The following is a 20933-nucleotide window of genomic DNA, read 5'->3' as shown; positions in this document are numbered from 1 at the left end:
ATAACTTTATTGTTTTGAAGATATGCTCAGAAAGAAGCAAATATTTTAAAGCAATACACAGCATGCAGAACATACTTGTATCTACACATTTGTACCGGACAAAAAACATGAGCTATAAGCAACATATTAGCACACGGTTGGCAGTCCGCTCACATAAGTTTCACCAATAAAGTGCTCAAATTGGTACAAACAGTAAGGTTGAAAATGAAAAGGGGTTACTTGTACATATCTTTGATGGGATGTAGAGTGTAACTTTCCATTAATTCTTGCACTATCGTTAAAAAACTGTATATCATAGAATGACATACGTACAATACAGTGTATTTTGGCATTCAAAAACATTGCATTTAATTTAAAGCTTTAACAAATATACTTTCCTTGCCTAAATAGACAATATTTCAGTAGATTTATGACAATTTAACGCATTATTTTTCTTATTCATTGAATATACTTGTTAGTAGTCAGATATGGGCACTTTGTCTTACTTCATTAAAATTACAGCAGTTATGAGTGGGACAAAATTACTTCACCAGAGGGAGAAGACATTACTGGCACATTTCTCATCAACTTTGTCACTGACCCATATTTGCTATGAGGAAATATAAAATATCACAACAAACAATGATTAAACTTCAAACTTGAGTTAGTGTTATCCATCTCCATCCTTTGGATAACAATTGTAACTGCCTGTGCAGTTTCTCTAAACCAAATTCATTAGTACTTTACAGGATACATTCTGTAAATAATTTATATATATTATTCATTCATTTACTTCTCATAAAAAAAGGATTTCCATCAGGAAATGTTCAAGGTTCTGCTGACATAACACTGCTATTATTCAAGCAATACTGACATTGGCCTTGACTTAGTCGTAAAAAAAAGACTTGTATTGACAGATAATGTCATGCAAACAAAATTTGACTTGATTTGGGCTTTGCCTGAATCTCAGATGGAGAAAAGTATTAAAAAAATTGAGTGTTTTCCTTTTACACATGTTGAAATCAGCGTTTATGTACTGCCATAGTATAAGTGCAACTGGTGCCAGAGTAGTCACAGTATTGGCTGTGCTCATCCATTACCAGAGGTTTGAATTTAATTTGCTTATTTAAGTACTTTGTACTTTAAGCACTCTTTGCCTTTCAGATCAAGGTCACAAGAGATTTGCAGTTTTTTTTACCAACTATTTAAGTGGTACAATACATTGCTGTCATGACTACAAATTATAACTGAGTGGGTTCAGGTTAAGTCGAACACCCAAATTTCTAGTGTACATCTTCAAATGGGGGAAAAAGGTTGGGTGTGTATTGTTAAGGAAATCATGTACAAAACTCAGTTATGGGTTGTTACTTCACGCCAAGAGTTTTTCTGGATTTTTGGAGAGGCTCTGTAGTAAACTCCTTTGAAAGCTTTGCTCTGGTAATTCAGGAACCAGGAACTCAACTAAAAGGTCACAAATGCCGTAAACCAAGTGTCTAATAAAACAGAACGGAAAATTGAATTAGTGATGGAAATGGCAGTTCTCGTTCTGTACTACGTCAGTCAAGTCGAGAATCGGCGTAGAGGGTCAAATTTACTTTATAACGTTGACTTAGTGAGGCTACCGCGTGGTCAATACGCCAGTGACGTGTGAGGGGCACAATTGAGAGGTCTATATAAGGGAAGTTCAAATATATTTTTTCAAGGACCATATCATAATGCTGTTGGCATCATGTTCATGTTGTTAAGAGAAATGAGGAGAGTAAAGGGCTTTTGATAACACAACAGTGTTAACACTAACTTAAGATGATGGAGAACTGTCGGTGTCAGGGAAAGAATATACTTGGTCTATTTGTTTGTATCTTAAGTTGCATCAGTTTATACACATTTTAAAAAAAAATGTTTTCTGAAATTGAGATTGAGAGGGACAAAGGTATGCCACACCCTTTTGCATATATCTAAATGCAGTAGTATATTTGATAACGTTAAAACGTGATCAATACGGCAATTGCTTACCTATTAATGTAAGGGTCTTGGAAAGACTCAAGAACAATCTGCCAACTGAATTTGTACTTGTCTGAGTTGAGCAAATCTGTGATTAAATCTGTGGACACAAAGCCAGGAAAATCATCAAAATGGGTCTACTCAAATTGCTGCTTTATTATTTTACATTATTCAAAACATGGGTAATGGGATGATTATGTGCATGTGCCCCTGTGGGATGATTCTGATAAAAGCTACTCTTGTCCCTCTTAGAGTGTTCTCCAATTAAGTGTTCCCAATTAAGAGCTCCCACCATGTAGTGGTGGGGTGGCCAAGTCCGGTCCTCGAGAGCCCTTATCCAGTCTGTTTTCCATACCTTACCTAGGTCTACAATGTCTTCTGTGTCTGTCTTGCTACTGCAACCAAGGAAATTTCTCAAATACGGGATGAAATAAAGTTCTAATCTAATATCTCCCTCCTTTACCAAATGATCAACTCATCAGCAAACTGTCCAGAAGCTTGATACCGATCCAGATGTGTTGGTGGAGGGAGATATGGAAAACAGACCGGACCAGGCCACCCCTTATGTAGTGTCAGTCAGCTTGTATACCTGGCAGTAGTCTCATCAGACAATACAAGGCTTGTTTTTTGGTGTTGTCCTTCTCCTGCTGGCTTCGCTCTGTTTGAGGCAATGCAGGCAAAACTCCTCCTGGCCAAACAGATTCCTGGATGACCTGAAGGTAATGGACCCAGTATCTGGTACTGGTTAGATTGGCCACACTCACATCCAGCCAACTAAAAGTGGAAAACACAAAATATTTTAAGACTTAAACCACTCAAGCTGTTTAGGCTATAATTTAGATTTAGAAACCTATAAATTTGTGGTAATGTATTAAGAAAAAAGAAACTAACACAAAAGGTGAAATATTATGCAAGAATAATTTGGCACCAATCCACTCCTTATCACTACAGGTTGACAAACTGACATTTGAAAATAATGTGCTGTGACCTTGTCATTGTGCCTGACTTGACTAACTAGACAATTATGTCCGACCAGCCAACCCATTTTAAATGTAGCCAATGCCTCATTGCATTCCTATACGGATTTGAAACTTCAAGTGCAGCAAAGTAGTCTCACTTGGCATAGTCTCGCACTACAGGTGATCTCAACTCACCCCCCCTCAAATCCTTTTGCATAACTGTTGGACTTAAGGTCTTGTGATGAGTACGTTTCATAGGCTGGATGTTTCTGGGGGACACTGACCTTTCAATGAGGTCTGACCTCTTTCACATTGAGATTTATCATGTGAGTGGTGGAAACAGACAGTTGCCACCCAGAATAAAAAGGTTACTTAAAGCACCAAGTAAAAGGTTTCGGAAAAAACTGAAATAAAAAGTCTCTGGCAAGAAGTGACAAGTTTATCATACTGCTGTACCAGAAAGACGCTGAGCTGTGACCTCAACTGGACCTAACTTCTATGAAATATGTACACTTTTAGTTCTCGTCATAATTAAGGTCTCCGTACTCAGCAAACATTTACGTAAGAGATGCTTGTGCGCAAAATAACAGGAACATCCTGAGACCACTTCACATTCAAAATAAATAAAACAATTCATCTTCAGCCAACGAGGAGAAATTTAAACAGTTTTACAAAGCTTCTTGCTTTGTTAGCCTATTCTCTTTTGAGCTATCCTATCAACACTACACTACACTACAGTACATAAATATTACCTGTCAATTAGTGTCCCAAACAGCAGCCTGATGGTCCTTTGAATATTCTCAGTACACAGCCAGCTCCACTGCTCTCTCAAGACCACACACAGGATGTTCAATGCTATGTCTGTCAATTCCATGCCCACTGCCTCTGTGCCAGCTGCACAGAAAATTAGAGATTAAAAATGACGCACAAGTCAAATATGACAAAATATATATTTAGCATGCCATTATATCTTAATAGGTTTGATAATCATGCAGTACAGTAATACCTTGACATACGAGTGCCCCGACATACGAGCAACTTGAGATATGAGTAAAACTTCGAACAAATATTTACCTTGAGATACGAGACAAATTTTCATATACGAGCATACAGCCTACGCGAGTCTGCTTATGAAAACATAATGGGCACTGTCTTTCTCCCCGCAACTCCCTCGTGTAAATGTCTCTAAGAGCATTTGGGACAGCGTAGCATTTTTTTCAGTGTTTTTTCCCCCCGTTAGTCAATGCAGAATGGTGTACGCGTGGCGGAGCTTGCTCGCCAATACGAGGGGAGTATACTACTTCCCGTTGGCAAGTGGTCGTGCGTTATCCTATCATGAGGACATTTGTGTGCATCATTTTGGGATTATTTTGAAGGGAAGACAAAAGCAAACAACCCTCGATAGGTTCCTTTTAAAAACGGCATCTGAAAGTCAGGGTGGAGGCGGGGCAAATAGAGCCAACCCGGGAGAAAAAAGGGATACAAATTTCAAACAAAATTACAATTAAGTTTAATGTAAGGTTAGATTAAACTTATTTTTGAGTGTTTCTGTATCATCATCCAAGTTCATTTAAATTAGTTTGTTATGATTGGCCTGCGAAATGGGGTCAAACATTTTGGAACACCCTGTTTACACACACACTCACATTCACCAGTCATAAGAGCGACAGCATAAACTCCTTCAAGTGGCACACTCTCTTCTTCCTCACCATGTCCTTGACTTTCTTTTCCAATCGTACCATCTTGCTGGCAATGTCCGTATTGTGGAACAATTGGACTATCTGCACAGTTTGGCGTTGATGTGACAGACAGATTCTCTTGTTTATAAATAAAATTTTGCAGATCCTCTAAAGACATCCCATTAAACATCTGTAAGTAAAAGATACAACCTTCACAGTAGATGTAAGACTTTAACCAAGTAATGAAAACTGTAAAGCCTCCCATTGACAAAGAGGGGTAAATTAATTAACTTACAGTATTGGTTTGCTCCAAGCTGAACAACACAGGTTGTCCAATATCTGAGCCATTTAAAAATTGGATGTTTTTACTGGAGAATTTCAGGCGGGACCTGAGACAAAGCAGAAAGAAATTTGTTGGTAATATTTTCACTGTTGTTTATGAACAAAACAGCATGCAACTTTTAGAATTGCATGGTGTCTGTTGACATAAAACAAAAAAGGGACAAAGCATGCAAGCTTTGTTAAGTTCACACAATAAATAATTTGTAGAGTTAAAATAAAAATTCTACTTTTAACATTAGGTCACATGTATATGGCGTTTTAAATGGGCTAGTAATAGATGACAGCAACCCTCACGTGTAGCAATGGCTTGTCATGCAAACATTTTAGAGCTGGTTTATACCAATTTAGACCTGGTTGAATGTTTCGTTAGTTTCTAAAACTCCTATTATTAGGTATTCAATCAAAGACTCGTCTTAAATTGTTAAAATCCCTAAAGAAATAGGAAATTGCCCTCAAAAGCTCAATCACATTTTGAATGGTACACTGAAAAACAACAACATGGACAGAAATAGACTCATAAATTCTGTCCATTGTAATGTAGGTAATTGCACTTTGATATGTTTTACGCTGATAACATACTTGCTTTTTTTGTCAGTAATCACTTTTCCCCCATCCACCTCGCCCTCATTTTCCTCAGTTGGGCTCTGAGGTTCTGAACGAGGAAATGCTGTCTTCAGTGTGTCCACAATTGCATTCACCACAATCTGCAGAAATATACAATATTAAAAGTAATGCAGAACATTGATTTACGATGATTTATATGATTGATGACAAACTAAAAGGTGCTTAGCAATTTTAGCAATGTGTAAATTTATTGTACTCTCTTGTTTCTATATTGTACAGCAGAACAATACATATAATAAATTTGACGATATGCAAGTACAGACAGGTCCATAAATATTTCAACACCAAAACAATGCTCATTTTTGGTGGGTGCTCCAAATACTAAGACACTAAGTTGATTAATCAAACTGTCTAGCAGTGTAGAAATCATAAGTTTCTATGTTGTAGTGTGAAAACCTTTGTTGTTGTGCATGTTATGTTTGCATTGGTCTCCCAAGTCTACTGTGGTAAACAAAAGTCTGGGTTTTACAAAGTGTTGAAAATACTACACTCCTCATTAACTTCATAAAGAGGTGTTAATTTTATTCAAATGCATTGTAGTGAATGACCGCCAACAAACCTTGTCAATGCGTGAAACTATAAAAGGTTTCTTGACAAAGGCAATCCGAGCATCTGTATTTAGAGCCAGAAACTCCTGCATCTGCTCACTGTTGGCTATTTCAGGAATGGCACAAAGATGCTGCAGAAGGGTCATAAAAACGGTTGTAATTCGACAAGTAACTTCCATATTGCGCAAAAATATAGTCATAAAAACATAACACACCTTTAGAAAGGTCTCCAGCATTCCTTTTCTGGCCTCTATCCTATCACTGTCCATGTTTCCAAAGGGCATGTCTGGGAAAATTTTCTTTGGCCCTTTGACACCTTCAAATCAAAACATCACAATTCATAAGTAAAATATGGATTCAAGTACACAAACGCATGGTAGCTGATTTTTTTTTTAAATCAATAGGTATATTTTATGATGGGATACTCTTCCAAACCTACCTTTAATGAGTTTCTTTAGTTCAGTTCTCTCTTCCACTCGTGCTTGTAAGTTAAGAAATTCACTATAACGTCTGTTGACCATATGATAGGCCACTGGTTGTGCCGTAGATGGACTTTCAAAACCTGAGTGCAATGTGTCCCCATCCTCTGAGTTTGGATTGATATGTCCAAGGTTCTCACAGCTCATTGCTGTCTCATACTGAAAGCCATGGGGGGAAAAAAAGATTTCAACATAGTGATTGTGTTCTATATACTGTTTTAGGGAAGTTCGTACATGTTTATAAATACAAAAGCGATGACGTGGATAGATTTAATGTATTTTTCGGATAGTTAATTGCAATTGATTATAAGTAGTACCAGCCAAAGAATAGACAATGAAGATGAAAAAAAATATAGTACGTACTGAAGTATAAGTCACATTTTTGGGAGGACAGTTTTTTCTTTCATCATAAACCAAGAACAAGCATACGTTAAGGTAACAATAGTAAAATGGAGAATCACAGTTTTTCAACTACAGTTTAAAATAAATAACATAAGCTAGGCTGTCGGTAGACAGAGAGAAAAACATATTTGTACATATTTTACCTAATTTTAGGAGCATTTATGGTTGAAAGACTGAATAGTACAGATCTTACCTTGATTGTGTAAAGAGTGTACGGATGTGAGCCGGTTCCTCTGTGTTCTTTAGCTGTAATAGTGCCAGTGATGCGAAGGTTTTGGATAATGATTGGTCCATCAGGGCTACTTAGTGGCTCAAAACTGAATGGAGTCAATGGGGAAGTGCAATGCAATGGGCTCATGACAGTCAAATCATTTGCGCTCCCAATTGGTTCAACAACCAAAGGAAGCCCAGTCGCTTGGTTTACTGAAGGGAGGCTACTTTCACTCTCCAAGTTCTCCTGGCTCATCATGGGAGTGCCTCCTGTTGCTTTTTCCAGTGAGCCATTTGTAGGCCCATACGTCTCTGAATTCACAGAAACTGCAGGACAGGAGGCATCGAATTGATCGAGACAAAGAAGCTTCAGATCATTACCATTACTGCACTCGCTTCCACATTCTTTCTGTTGGTCATACAAACCATCCTCTTGTCCTATCATGACCAGAGAGTCAATGGAACCCCCCCTGTAGTCCACTGATGGAGAATCCAAGTCAGAATCATTTTCTTGGTAAAATAGATTCAAATTTATTCCACATGGAGAATTTCCTAAGGTCTGACTTGTCTCTTCTTCAATGTTATTCTGCTGACTGTCAACCACTGAATGTTCAACATCGTGCATTGAGTGTTGAGGAATGACCATGCCAACATCATTTTCACTTTCTATTTGAGCATCTGGATGAAGGACATCCGCGTTGTTTTGGTACTTGTATGTGGTCTCTTGCGGGAGACTCAACTCTAGTTCTACACTGGGAAGTGGTAAGGACAAATCCACATTATCTTCTCCACTCATTTCCTTGTATTTATTAGAACTGCCAATTATGTCTATCAAGAAAAGATTTAGCCAGTCAGTGTCAGACAATTTGTCAAAAAGAGGGAGGAGAACATTGCAGGTTATGAGCTCTCTCACAACAAATCGCCCTGTGCCCGTTTCTAAGTGAGGGGTGGGCACTAAAATGTGCAGCAATAAGTCCACTAGTGCTCTGGTGTAATTGACTTGCACTGTCTCACTGGTCATAACACAGTGAGGTGTAGTCACTTTGGAATATGCCAACCACATCTTTCTCCTCTCATCATTCCCTTTTGTAGTTGGAGACAATTGTTGCTGTGCAACCAGCTCCTTAGCTCGAAGATAGTCCTGCAGATGGCAGCCAAACATTTCCAAGACCCTCTGGGTTAGTTTCTGTAAAAGTACAGAAAAAGACACAAAAAGTGGAAGGCCAATTCTATCCATAAATTTCACCATCACAAAATTGCATGCAGATAAATAAAATAAACGTGGTGTATTCAATTAAATATAGGCCGAATGTCATTTGTAAATCACTGTGTTGTGTATTTATTTAGGTTTACCACCACAAGGTTTATTTCTCATTTGAATTTGGGTAATAAATGTCTTTAAGAAATGCATTTTAATAATACGTTTGCACAAGATGCACATTTTTGCACAAAGACAACCACATCTTCAGCATATCTTACAAAATTTCTACCTTTCGGTCCAATTGCTTTGCACGGCTCTTCAATTCCATGAACATGGAAATCATGGCATCTTCAACTTCTTTTTCAAAGCCACTTTCAGAGGACACAGTCGAGTACCAGGAGGAAACAAAATCCCTGATAATCTTCCTCACTGAATTGTGGATTTCTTGGTCCAGATCATGTTCATCCTCCATAGAGGAATGAATCTGAAAATGAGTGCAATGACATCGATGGTACAACATATAATAGTTGAGTTCAACCAAACAGTGAATGGGTTCCTACTCTAGTAAATGGTGTGCAAAATTGGGAGATAGGGCACCCTCTATTTTCCTACACCTGTAAATGGCTTTGTAAGTAATGGCTTACCTTTTCTAGAGTGATAAATCTCTCCAGGTGAATTACATGGTTGGATTCCAAGATAGCCTGTGAGCCTAACCAGCCCCCAAGTACCACCAGCAGACTGGTGAACACGCACAACAGCCAGATATTAACAAGCAGATGGAAAAGAACAAGCCAGGCCAAGAGGACACCAAGGCCAAATAAACACCTCTGTCCCAGCATCTCAGCCATGACACTGTTGGGGACTAGTCACATATATGCATTAGACCTAAAAAGCAAAAGGTAAAATTAGTTCCTTAGATCCCAAAATAGCTTTTTAATTACAGTGAATCAGATCATAATAAGAATACATTCACTTTTACCAGTGTATTTCTTCAACCTTTTATGGAAATATTGTGATTTTTATTAAACTCTTGCAGGACACATACGTGGTTAGATGTCCGATCTATTTAGTTTGGAATAGACGCCCACCGCCTTATTGATTATGTATTATTTATTGTTAGTAATTATTGATTTATCATTTGTCTGATGGTTTGTTGTGGTTATTTGTGGACTTCGTGGTGAAGCTGTAAATCTCACTAACCTTGTATGATGACAATAAAAGCATCCGATTTAATTCAATTACAGATCAAATCGCAACATTTCGTCCTACGTATTACCAGTGACGTGTGATGCCACAAATTATATTTAAAATCTGTATTAGTTGTCTATTTGTCGCAAGTGAGCAAATATAAGGTTTATACTTCATTCATAATCACATTTGTATTCGCGATGTCGATCAAACGAAACGACGACATCGTCGGGAGTAAAAAGATGTAACATTAATGTGTTTTTCGTGTTGAATGGGTCAAAATGGCACAAAGAAACCTTACCTTAGTGAATAGTAGCATCATTAAAATCGAGCAATTCCCAGCCAGCTGTTTCAAGCTTTCAATCAACAAAACGTCTCGTGAGCTGTTTACTTCCGCGAACGTGACGTCATATTGAAAGCGAAACGCCCCTCCCGCACAAACACTGTCAATCATTTTTACCCAATTTTAGTTGAACTACTACTAATAAAAACTAGACAAATCGATCTTATATATCTGTAAGTGAAATATCTGGACTACCGACTAGCCATTTTAATGCCAGGATCCTTTCTCTACACTGCCCTGATGTTGTAATTATTTGTGCGTGTAATCTGGGATTATCGCGTTTAAAAAAATGCAAGGTCTTCTCCTCTTTTCCTTTTTTTCCTTCTTAGAAATTGCTTCTTATGATATTTTGTATATACTCTGGCTAAATTGCATTTGAGGTGTGTGTTGAGGGTGGACACTTACCTTGAAATGAACACATTTGATTTTTTTAAAGGGGAAGAAAGTATTATGGTGAGTAATATGGTTTTAGTTGTGTATTTAAATTGTCTGTTTTGGCAGGTCACTATGTGGTGTGGCTCTTGGACTCCCACAGTTTAAAATTTGGCTCTTTGTGTCCAACTTGTTCGCCACCCCTGGTTTAGGGGGCAGAGAGTAAGGAAAAACAGGCAGAATATAGAAGGACTATAGAGATACAAAAAAATCTGTCCATCATTATAGCCTCCTTCTCTACGGGAGCCTTTCTTGGCTGTTGGCAGGGGGATGCCGCCCCCTCCGGATGGGGTACTCTCCTTCCCTGGGTGTTTAGGCCTGCTCGCTGGTAGTGCCACATAGGTAATAAAAATGAGTGAAGATGGAGGAACTGCGCTGTCTAGTATAACCTCACTAATCTTATTAGTTCAGTGTGATTGACTCTTGAGCTGGTGTGGGAACATTTTTCAGGAAGACCTTTGAAGTCGCAAGGTCTCCCATTAATATACGCATTTTCCTACAGATCCAACATCTAGGTTTTTTAGGTTGCCTTCATTTAGAGTTTAATTGCATTAAGAGGCAAGCACAGGAGGTGAACTTGGTCATGAATAGGTGGACAACATCTTGTGAGACTGTACCTTTGTTAAAGGTGAGTTAAATATAAACTGAATTGTTTGGCTTGTGAGTTGAGAGTGGCTTATGAACTTATTGTCATTTATTTTTGTTATTTACCCCAAAACTAAATATGATCGTAACTACAGGCTTCACTTTCCGCTGACCATAACAAAACAACTAGACTGTGGACTTCCATTTCCAAGATGATCACTAACATTTCACTGTGGAAATTTAGTAAGTACTCTAAATAATAAATAAGTGTATATTTATATTTTAAACTTAAATTTCTTGCAAAATTGTTTACATCTAAGTCATTAGTTACAGACACACGATACCTTAATCCTTTCTCAAAGCTTTAAAATGTAAATATAAGTCTTTTTGGTTGCAGTTTTCACTGCATTACCTTCAACAAAAATTGACACTCTGCATCAGTTCCTATAGTTCTCGTGGGAGTGGTGGTGTTTGTAGTGAATGGGATCACTGTAGACCCCCTGTTTGAATGCCTTCAAGACAAAGACTACAACGAGCTGCTAGATATTGTGGAGAGAGGACTCCCTGCCACAAAGAATCCTCAACATGTTGCAATAATTGGTGGGGGTATTGCAGGACTAACTGCTGCCAAGTTTTTGAAAGATGCCGGTCATAAGGTAAAGTGAGCGAGCTCTTTTTGACCAAAAGACGTTGGGAGTTTACTGACGATGACCTGATGCACTTTAAGGTCACTATAATAGAAGCTAGTCACCGGATAGGAGGACGTGTTGAGACCTTCAGGAACTCCCAGGAAGGCTGGTATGCAGAGTTGGGTCCCATGAGGATACCCAGCTTTCAAAAGTGAGTGCTGTCATTTTTTATACACTTTTTGAGTCTCCTTGGTGCTTTTTCGTAGTGCTCATGCATGTTTCAGTATGTATAATTTCAATTGACATTATATTTCTCAAACTTTGGCTTTTACTATTTAACACATTTTTGTTGTTGTTGTACACTTAATAACAAAGATCACCAATACACGAGGAAAAAAAAAACGGAGGGGGATACAGGAAATGTGGTTGTTGAAATCAGGAACAAAAAGTGATAGCATTTTTGTAGATATTCATGTGTTCTTTTTCCCCCCACTATAACATGATGTATTTTTCCACAGGATTTTACTCTCTGTTGCCTCCAAATTACACATACCCTTAAATCGTTTCATCCAAGATGACTTGAACACCTACTTTTTGCTAAATGGAAAACTTCATAAAACCTCTACAGTGGAGAACAACTATGATGTGTTTAACTACACACTAAATGAAAGTGAAAGGGGGAAGTCAGCTGCACAACTCTTCAGTGACACACTGTGGAAGGTTTGTAGGGTCTCTAAGCTTTATGAAAGTTAATTACGCCATTATTATTATTATCATTATTTGGCAGTTATCCATTGGAATCTGATGTGGGGTGACAACTCACCACTCAATGTGTTTTAAAGTGGCAATGTTACAATCTTTGCATAGGTACGAGAAGATCTGAAGACAAGTGGCTGCAATGCAATGTTGGACAAGTATGATTCCTATACAGTCAAAGTGAGGAACATGTACTGGTTGTGTAATTAAACAACGTTTCGAATGCAATGACTCCTATTATTATTATATTGTTATTTGAAATATTTGTCAATAGGAATACTTGGTGAAAGAGGGGAATCTGAGTCAGGGTGCATTGCGGATGATCGGAGACATCCTAAATGAAAACAGCCTTTTTTACACATCCATGGTGGAAACTTTGTATCTTCAGTCGGACATCAATGACAACACTGAGTAAGAAAATATTTCATATCTAATCGTAATATTTTACGTATACCTAAATGTAAAGATTATTTGTCTTTCTGACTTTTGATATTTAGCAGGGCATTACAAATATTCTTGTTTGTTTTTTTTACTCTGGATGCTTTTGCAGGTATTTTGAAGTGACTGATGGCTTTGACCACCTCACAACAACTTTCTACAATATATTAAATGCCACGACCTTCCTCAACTCCAAAGTCAAAATCATCAACCAATTAGGAGGCAGAAATGTGATAGTCACATACCAGGACCAGCGTACACCAGATTCTTTGACCAACCTGACGGCGGACTATGCTATAGTCACTGCCACGGCCAAGGCTGCGCTCTTCATTGACTTCCAGCCGCCGCTTTCTGGAGACAAAATGGAAGCCCTGCGCTCAGTTCACTACGCCAGCTCAACTAAAGTCATCCTCAGTTTTCGGGAACGCTTTTGGGAGAAAGAGGGTATCAGGGGAGGAAAGAGCATTACAGATCGACCGTCTCGCTTCGTCTATTACCCCAGCCATACTTTTCCAGGAACAGATGCGGGGGCCCTGCTCGCATCGTACACGTGTTCTGATGACTCCACCCTCTTTCAAGGTGTGAGCGAAGCGGAGCTGATGGATGCGGTCCTGGACGACTTGGTTAAGATCCACGGCGAGGATATCAGGTCTTCATTTACTGGCGGACTGGTGAAGAAGTGGGGCTTGGACGCCTACAGCCTGGGAGCTTTTGCCATTTTCACACCATATCAGGGGCTTTATGCTAAAGAACTCTTCCAGAATGAGGGACGTGTGCACTTTGCAGGAGAGCACACAGCCCTACCTCACGGCTGGATAGAAACTTCTATTAAATCTGCTCTCAGAGCAGCCAAAAATATTAATGGTCTAACAATTTAAAGGAAAAGATAACATTTGTGCAACCCATCTGAAATGTTCTTTGAAAAAATATAGGAAAAACTCCAAATATCAGTTTTTGTGGAGACAAATGTAAATTAAAATCAGTATTTCCCCAAAGTGACGGCAGACAAGAAAATACTGTGCTTTTCATAATTATTTGTTTTAAGATTTTTGGGGGGGGTTGAAAAAAATGCTGGTTTGCTTTTCATCGATTATTTGTATTATCTTACTATGAAAACATAAATATATCTATTTTGAATGATTTTATGTTTTGTTTTATAAACTATTTGTAAGAAGTTATTGCATATGCTATCCAAAGACTGGAAGTTTTGTTACATTTAAGCATAAATGTGAGTCCATTTCCTATCTCTTTAACATGATACTTTCAATTTATGTGATAGAGTTTATGCAAGCAATATGGTATAATTCCACTTCACCTTATTAAGTTCTAGAAAATGTATTAAAGAACAATTTATATCAAGAAAATAACTTTTTTGAGCAAATAAAGGCATGAAACCCTGACACCTTTGTGGGAGTTTTGTATTAACCCAATGCAAAACTAAAATGTGGCACTACAAAATTAGTAAGTACCAGTTTGGATAGTTAAATTGGTTGTGTTTTTAAAATAAGTATAATTATACTCAAGTTAAGATAGGGTGTACCTAAAGTTTTGAGCAGTAGAGTTATGTTTGCTTACCTGTTGTCTCCTTTTTTAAAAGTGTTCTTAATAAATCCAGATAAGAACAATTTTCTCCCCAAATCTGCCAGTTTACTAGAAACCAAATTCTATTCTCATGCAGCAACAGGATCACAGAAACGTCATTTCAGATGCTCAGGGAAAACAAACAAACATGTTAGTAATACCAAACATTGATTCATTTGCTAGGAGAGTCCATTAATGCACTGCATCATTCAATGAGTGCCTTTCTGCACCATCTGGGTAAAACGGTTGGTGATGGACAAGGTGGTGTCGATGAATCGCTCCACGCAGCTCACAAGGCAAGTCTCTGTCCTGTAGTCTAATTTGGAACCTGGGCTGTCCACACACTTATCCCAGCACACATCGGTAAAGTTGTGCACCTGAAATACGGATGAACAATGGGCATGTGAGGGAAGTTGCCATGGCAACAAAATACTGTGCAGGGCACAGGAAATAATTTGCATCAATTTAATGTTTCTCACAAAAAAGGAACATTTCACATCATGATTATGCATGCATTTTTTTCCTTTTCTAAATGAAGTTCCTTTAAAAAAAGAAAAAAACAGAACCAATGTTAAAACACACAAACACAAAACTAAATGGAATTGTTTGTGATAATGCTCAAATATAATATAATATATGGAGAACATTAGAGGAAATATGGAACACTATTTACTGTGTTTTCACTGATCTTGTGTCAAATTGTTATAGTGATACTTATTTTTTTCTTACATTAACCTTGCATAAAACCGCTATCCCATGTGGTATCACATTGAACAGTCCACGTTTAGAATTCTACAAACCTGGGCCTGGAACTGCGCTTTCTGTTGCTCGATTGCAATCAACCTCTGGAGCTCTGTTGCGTCTGCTTTCTCCGACGCACTTAGATTATCAAAACTCTCCATTGCGGGATTGTTTTTCTGAAATAGACAGTTGCGCTTTTCAGCAGTCTTGTATAAATCCAATGATAAGTGACCTTCCGTAGTACTCACTGCGCGTGCGTGCGTCAGCGTAAAGTGACGCTATCAAAGGTTGTCAAAGTGTCAAGAAAGATATCGGCCAGAAAGCAACTCGACGTTTGCGTATTATGTAAAATATATTTTTAGAGAACGTCCAACGAGTGAATTACTTTCAAAGGCAACTTTTTATAATTATAAGAAATGTAAATTTAATTTATTGCACAATTTGTTTTGCACAGAGTCAATTGTAATTGCGCGAGGTGCCACTGCTCTCGTCTGAGACATATTATCTTTGTTCGTGGATGTTCATCAACAACTTCCGGGCAAACCGTATTGACCTTGGTTGGTTACTCATCATGGCGGCTATAGTAAGGCTGAGTTCTGTTTGTCGCCGGGGACTTCACCGTAAGATTTATTGATCTGCTTTCCATCGGTTGCATTTGTTTTCAATTTACTCGCGATTTAGACGGCTCTTTTGGCAACGGTTTCCTTTGTAAGGGTGGCGGCTCGAATGTTTTTACTGCCTGTGCTTAAGGCGTGCTACGTAGAAAACACTGGCGCTGTTCTCAAGATCACGACTTTTGCTAAAAAAGCTCGTTTAAATGTCACTAAATCCATATTAACTCCCCCTCTATTGATCATAATAAACGAGCGGTACTTAAATATTGTAAGTGATCTGTAACTTAAGGAAGATATCGATTCAGTAGGTACGACTTCCCAGTAAATCTGTTGGGTTTGATTTTACACTTTTTCCCCCCGGTTTCATATTGAAATGTCATATTTTCTTCTTAATCGGGCTCAGATTACGTGATAAAAACTTTGATAATGCAAATCAAATATCATCTGTTTTCACCATTTTAACTAAATAATTTTCCCAGTGTGCTTTTTATTTTTGATTTAACTTTTGGTCTTTGTATTTCCCCAGCTCTGATCTACCAAAACACCATGCTGGCAAGGCCATTGGTCACACCATACAAACATCAAGAGAAGTGTCATCTGTTCAGTGCAAGGATTCATACATCCCACACTTTAAATGGTTTGTGTAAACCTGCAAGCTCCCATTATTATTATTTCTGCAGGTCCTTGCATTCTCAGCATACTGACTTGATAACAAACCAACAACCAAAACACTCCAATTTGATTGATTTATTGTCCTGAGAATCAAGGATGAGATTTAAAAATTTCACTTAATATTGTTAAATTATCTATCATGCCAAATATAAATATGCTGTTCCAATAATTATAGAATGAACAATGGCCATAAAATAGCTTGTTAAATTGTCTGGGTTTGTGATCTAGGTAATTACAGCTACAGCAAATGGTTAAATTTTCCTTTATGTCAATGCATAATTGGGTGAGTGTCATTTTAAGGCAGGAAGTGTAATAAAAAATCAAAATGAGCATAACTGCCTGGCTCCCTCTGCTGGGTAATTTAGAACCTGAAGGCAATCACAAGTCTGTAATTAGGTAATTGATGTAGTCAGGATTGTGTCAAGTCATACATCATTTAAATAATTGAATCCAATGTTTTTTTGTTGTATTTAAAAGCGAGCTCTGGCTCCAAAGCCGCCTCTCTGCACTGGACTGCTGAGCGAGTGTTGAGCATCCTGCTCTTGGCCATGGGGCCTGTTGCCTATTTTCATCCCGGTCCTGCAATAGATTATAGTCTGGCTGCCGCACTCACCCTACATGGACACTGGTAAGCAAAGATTGACATTCAAACCAATAGAGAAGCGAGTTTTGGTAATTTTGTTCATATAATTTTCTACGAGTCTTGGTCAAAATGCTCCTTAACAGTTAGAAATATGCGATTGGCCAAAGTAAAAACAATTGAAAGCGAATGAGTTAAATGCATCCTGAAGCCTTGCTCAGGTCTTTTCAGCAAGGATCAGAAAAATATGAAAAAAAACCTAGACACCCACCTTATAGCAGTGAGCAGATGCCTTTGTTAGTTCCAGCTGGTTGCAGACCCATAAGGTGGCTTCAGCTTATGTCTGAGCAATGTGCCAGTCCATCACTTAGTGCAAACACTAGACATCATGGCAGGTGCAGGCCACAAATCCTAGTCATGAGTGGTGATAAATCCTCCTAAGCCATGGCTTTTAGGCCAGGTGGGTGTTTTAGGATGTCGTCTTATGTTCTCTTTGACTAGAACCTTTGAGACAAATAGCCTGATGTCATTTTGTGCCGGCAACGGTGCGACAAGGTATAATAAGAAGGCTACAAAGTTTCTTGCATGTAGTCTGTGACTGATCGGATTATAGTTCCAAAGAATGTCAGCACCAAGTGAACTTAAGTCACATTGGATGGTGTCAAATGGTTTGACAGAACGAGAGATAAGATCAAATAATTGGGGTCATTCCTCTGTCTAAGACTGACATGTGAATGATATGCATATTTTCAAGTACAGTTTTAAAACGTTTTTTTACCTGCTTGTCTTTTAGGGGTATAGGGCAGGTGTTGACAGATTACGTTCACGGGGACACCAAGATCAAGATAGTCAACGCCGGTCTCTTTGTCCTGTCCACGGTCACGTTCGCCGGCCTTTGCTACTTCAACTACAATGACGTGGGAATCTGCAAAGCCATCGCACTGCTTTGGAGCAAATAAATAGTAACATGAACTGGCAAGCTCAGAAAAATGACACCTGTTTCATGTAAATTTCCTATGAATATACAGCTTTGGCAATATTTCCAGTGATTCACAAGCATGTAATTGCACATCATGTTAATTAGCTCTGCTCAAAAAGACCGGTTGCCATTTATCCTACCGGCACGGTTTCAGATCCATGTGGGCTGAGATTTGTGTGCCGTAAGAAAGTTGGCCAATGTCTTTTCTATTCTGTATTATGTCATGTCACTTAGTTCGCATATTTCCCCACAAAACGTTTGTCACATTGTACAGACCAGAATAGTCTTATTTGTCAGCTATAATTTATTTTTTCCTTACGAGGATTCTCTTTGTTGGATGATTTTTAAAACCACTGTGTCTCAATTAGTGTAAATATGAAACATTTGATCTTTAAACCATCTTCATATATGCTGCAGTTGTATTTTAATGGTGCAGTCAAGATGCTTCATATTGATCGAAGTTTAATTGCCACCAAACAAGATGAAAGCCTGTATTATCTGTCTTTTACTGTAAGCCAGCTTTAAAATCTAACTGATATACCTTTGGATGCTTGAATGTGTTTGGTGTGAGAAAACTTGATTTCTGCGTAAGGTGTGCAAATGCAGATTACATCTTAGACCAGGGGTCCCCAAACTTTTTCCTGTGAGGGCCACATAACTTTTCCCTTCTCTGATGGGGGGCCAGGCTTTTTTTCCCTTGAAACATTTTTAAAGTTGTTTAACAATCGCCGCCAGTGTCTCCGTCAAGGCAAAAAAAATAATTTCTGCGTCATCATACATTTTTCCCTGACCATTTATTTAACCGTATGTCCGCAATATGTATGGATTGGAGATCTGTCATGTAAAGTTAAATTGAAAAAGGTCCTTGGCAGAGGCGATTGTTGTTGTTTTTTTTGGAAGAGGTCACTCTAAAAGTATTCATCCTGAAATGTTCCATGATATTTTTCTTCCCGGCTGGGTTTAAGTCGGGGGATAATCGTTTAGCGTTTACATAGTGCTTTTTCATTTGCCATTTTTTGGGACGGATCGTAACGATCACCTCCTCGCCGTCACCAATTAGCTGGGGGGTGGGCAAAGGGTTTGTAGAAGCAACGGGGGTTGGGCAAGAGAAGCACCTGACGGCAATCCACTGATTGCACTTGTAGGACACTAGTATTGTGGAAAGCTTTGCTCTTTATGAAAACCTAGGTTTTGTGGAATAGTTTGAAATGAAAGCTTAGTTTTATGGGATGCTATGCCTTTACATCAAATCAAAAGCCTTTAGTGTCATCATACACCGCTGCATATAATGAAATGGGTAAAATATCATTCAACAAAGGTGCTCTTAAATGAGTCAAAATGGTCAAAAGTCTGCATTTTGATGGCCAACGTTTACAATAGGTCCAGAAAAAGACTTGGACTGGCTTGGAGAGTCTGCAACAGGGGTCCTCGAGGGCCGCTGTGGGTTGGGCCAGCATTTTTTTTTCGAAACATCCAGCACAGACTCGGTCGGACTCAGTTGAAGCAACGGGGGTTGGGCTGCAAGAAGCACCTGACGCCGATCCACTGATTGCACTTGTAGGACACTAGTATTGTGGAAAGCTTTGCTCTTTATGAAAACCTAGATTTTGTGGAATAGTTTGAAATGAAAGCTTAGTTTTATGGGATGCTATGCCTTTAAATCAAATGAAAAGCCTTTAGTGTCATCATACACCGCTGCATATAATGAAATGGGTGAAATATTCAACAAAGGTGCTCTTAAATGAGTCAAAATGGTCAAAAGTCTGCATTTTGATGGCCAACGTTTACAATAGGTCCAGAAAAAGACTTGGACTGGCTTGGAGAGTCTGCAACAGGGGTCCTCGAGGGCCGCTGTGGGTTGGGCCAGCATTTTTTTTTCGAAACATCCAGCACAGACTCGGACTCAGTTGAAGCAACGGGGGTTGGGCTGCAAGAAGCACCTGACGGCAATCCACTGATTGCACTTGTAGGACACTAGTATTGTGGAAAGCTTGCGCTTTAGGAAAACCTACATTTTGTGGAATAGTTTGAAATGAAAGCTTAGTTTTATGGGATGCTATGCCTTTACATCAAAAGAAAAGCCTTTAGTGTCATCATACACCGCTGCATATAATGAAATGGGTGAAATATTCAACAAAGGTGCTCTTAAATGAGTCAAAATGGTCAAAAGTCTGCATTTTGATGGCCAACGTTTACAATAGGTCCAGAAAAAGACTTGGACTGGCTTGGAGAGTCTGCAACAGGGGTCCTCGAGGGCCGCTGTGGGTTGGGCCAGCATTTTTTTTTCGAAACATCCAGCACAGACTCGGTCGGACTCAGTTGAAGCAACGGGGGTTGGGCTGCAAGAAGCACCTGACGGCAATCCACTGATTGCACTTGTAGGACACTAGTATTGTGGAAAGCTTGCTCTTTAGGAAAACCTACATTTTGTGGAATAGTTTGAAATGAAAGCTTAGTTTTATGGGATGCTATGCCTTTACATCAAATCAAAAGCCTTTAGTGTCATCATACACCGCTGCATATAATGAAATGGGTAAAATATCATTCAACAAAGGTGCTCTTAAATGAGTCAAAATGGTCAAAAGTCTGCATTTTGATGGCCAACATTTACAATAGGTCCAGAAAAAGACTTGGACTGGCTTAGAGAGTCTGCAACAGGGGTCCTCGAGGGCCGCTGTGGGTTGGGCCAGCATTTTGTTCCGAAACATCCAGCACAGACTCGGTCGGACTCAGTTGAAGCAACGGGGGTTGGGCTGCAAGAAGCACCTGACGGCAATCCACTGATTGCACTTGTAGGACACTAGTATTGTGGAACGCTTGCTCTTTAGGAAAACCTACATTTTCTGGAATAGTTTGAAATGAAAGCTTAGTTTTATGGGATGCTATGCCTTTACATCAAATCAAAAGCCTTTAGTGTCATCATACACCGCTGCATATAATGAAATGGGTAAAATATCATTCAACAAAGGTG

At 38.8% G+C, this 20933-nt stretch overlaps 4 protein-coding genes across 6 annotated transcripts; 2 read left to right on the top strand and 2 right to left on the bottom strand.

Moving 5' to 3' along the window:
* Positions 1-282: 282 nt before the first annotated feature.
* Positions 283-10035, bottom strand: LOC144083841 (sorting nexin-19-like). The gene is made up of 14 exons (XM_077611957.1): positions 9914-10035; positions 9069-9309; positions 8714-8908; positions 7207-8409; positions 6572-6770; positions 6348-6448; positions 6144-6263; positions 5540-5664; positions 4914-5007; positions 4649-4808; positions 3692-3833; positions 2570-2754; positions 1993-2080; positions 283-1472 (listed from the first exon to the last, which is right to left on the bottom strand). The coding sequence occupies exons 2-14, from the start codon at positions 9270-9272 to the stop codon at positions 1349-1351; spliced, it is 2940 nt and encodes a 979-aa protein (XP_077468083.1). The 5' UTR covers positions 9273-9309; positions 9914-10035; the 3' UTR covers positions 283-1348.
* A 54-nt stretch (positions 10036-10089) lies between these two features.
* Positions 10090-13684, top strand: LOC144083778 (L-amino-acid oxidase-like). Of its 2 annotated transcripts, none has more exons than XM_077611853.1 (9): positions 10090-10408; positions 10890-11015; positions 11128-11215; positions 11414-11628; positions 11700-11812; positions 12120-12321; positions 12469-12537; positions 12632-12768; positions 12908-13684. In XM_077611853.1, the coding sequence occupies exons 1-9, from the start codon at positions 10367-10369 to the stop codon at positions 13671-13673; spliced, it is 1758 nt and encodes a 585-aa protein (XP_077467979.1). In that variant the 5' UTR covers positions 10090-10366; the 3' UTR covers positions 13674-13684. The 2 variants fall into 2 exon arrangements, with proteins under 2 accessions (XP_077467979.1, XP_077467980.1); XM_077611854.1 differs by lacking the exon at positions 10090-10408 and adding an exon at positions 10704-10729.
* A 742-nt stretch (positions 13685-14426) lies between these two features.
* timm8b (translocase of inner mitochondrial membrane 8 homolog B (yeast)) lies at positions 14427-17953 on the bottom strand. Of its 2 annotated transcripts, XM_077611858.1 has the most exons (4): positions 17762-17953; positions 17255-17487; positions 15177-15293; positions 14427-14753 (listed from the first exon to the last, which is right to left on the bottom strand). In XM_077611858.1, the coding sequence occupies exons 3-4, from the start codon at positions 15276-15278 to the stop codon at positions 14586-14588; spliced, it is 270 nt and encodes an 89-aa protein (XP_077467984.1). In that variant the 5' UTR covers positions 15279-15293; positions 17255-17487; positions 17762-17953; the 3' UTR covers positions 14427-14585. The 2 variants fall into 2 exon arrangements, with proteins under 2 accessions (XP_077467984.1, XP_077467983.1); XM_077611857.1 differs by lacking the exons at positions 17255-17487; positions 17762-17953 and having other exon boundaries at positions 15177-15391.
* On the top strand, positions 15576-18508 carry sdhdb (succinate dehydrogenase complex, subunit D, integral membrane protein b). Its single transcript, XM_077611856.1, has 4 exons — positions 15576-15737; positions 16258-16368; positions 16881-17031; positions 17777-18508. Exons 1-4 carry the CDS (start codon positions 15635-15637, stop codon positions 17940-17942), a joined length of 531 nt encoding a protein of 176 aa, XP_077467982.1. The 5' UTR covers positions 15576-15634; the 3' UTR covers positions 17943-18508.
* The last annotated feature ends 2425 nt before the right edge of the window (positions 18509-20933 follow it).

Source organism: Stigmatopora argus, chromosome 10, assembly GCF_051989625.1.
Source record: "Stigmatopora argus isolate UIUO_Sarg chromosome 10, RoL_Sarg_1.0, whole genome shotgun sequence".
Taxonomy (NCBI): Eukaryota; Metazoa; Chordata; class Actinopteri; order Syngnathiformes; family Syngnathidae; genus Stigmatopora; species Stigmatopora argus.
This window is presented reverse-complemented; position numbering and strand designations above follow the sequence as displayed.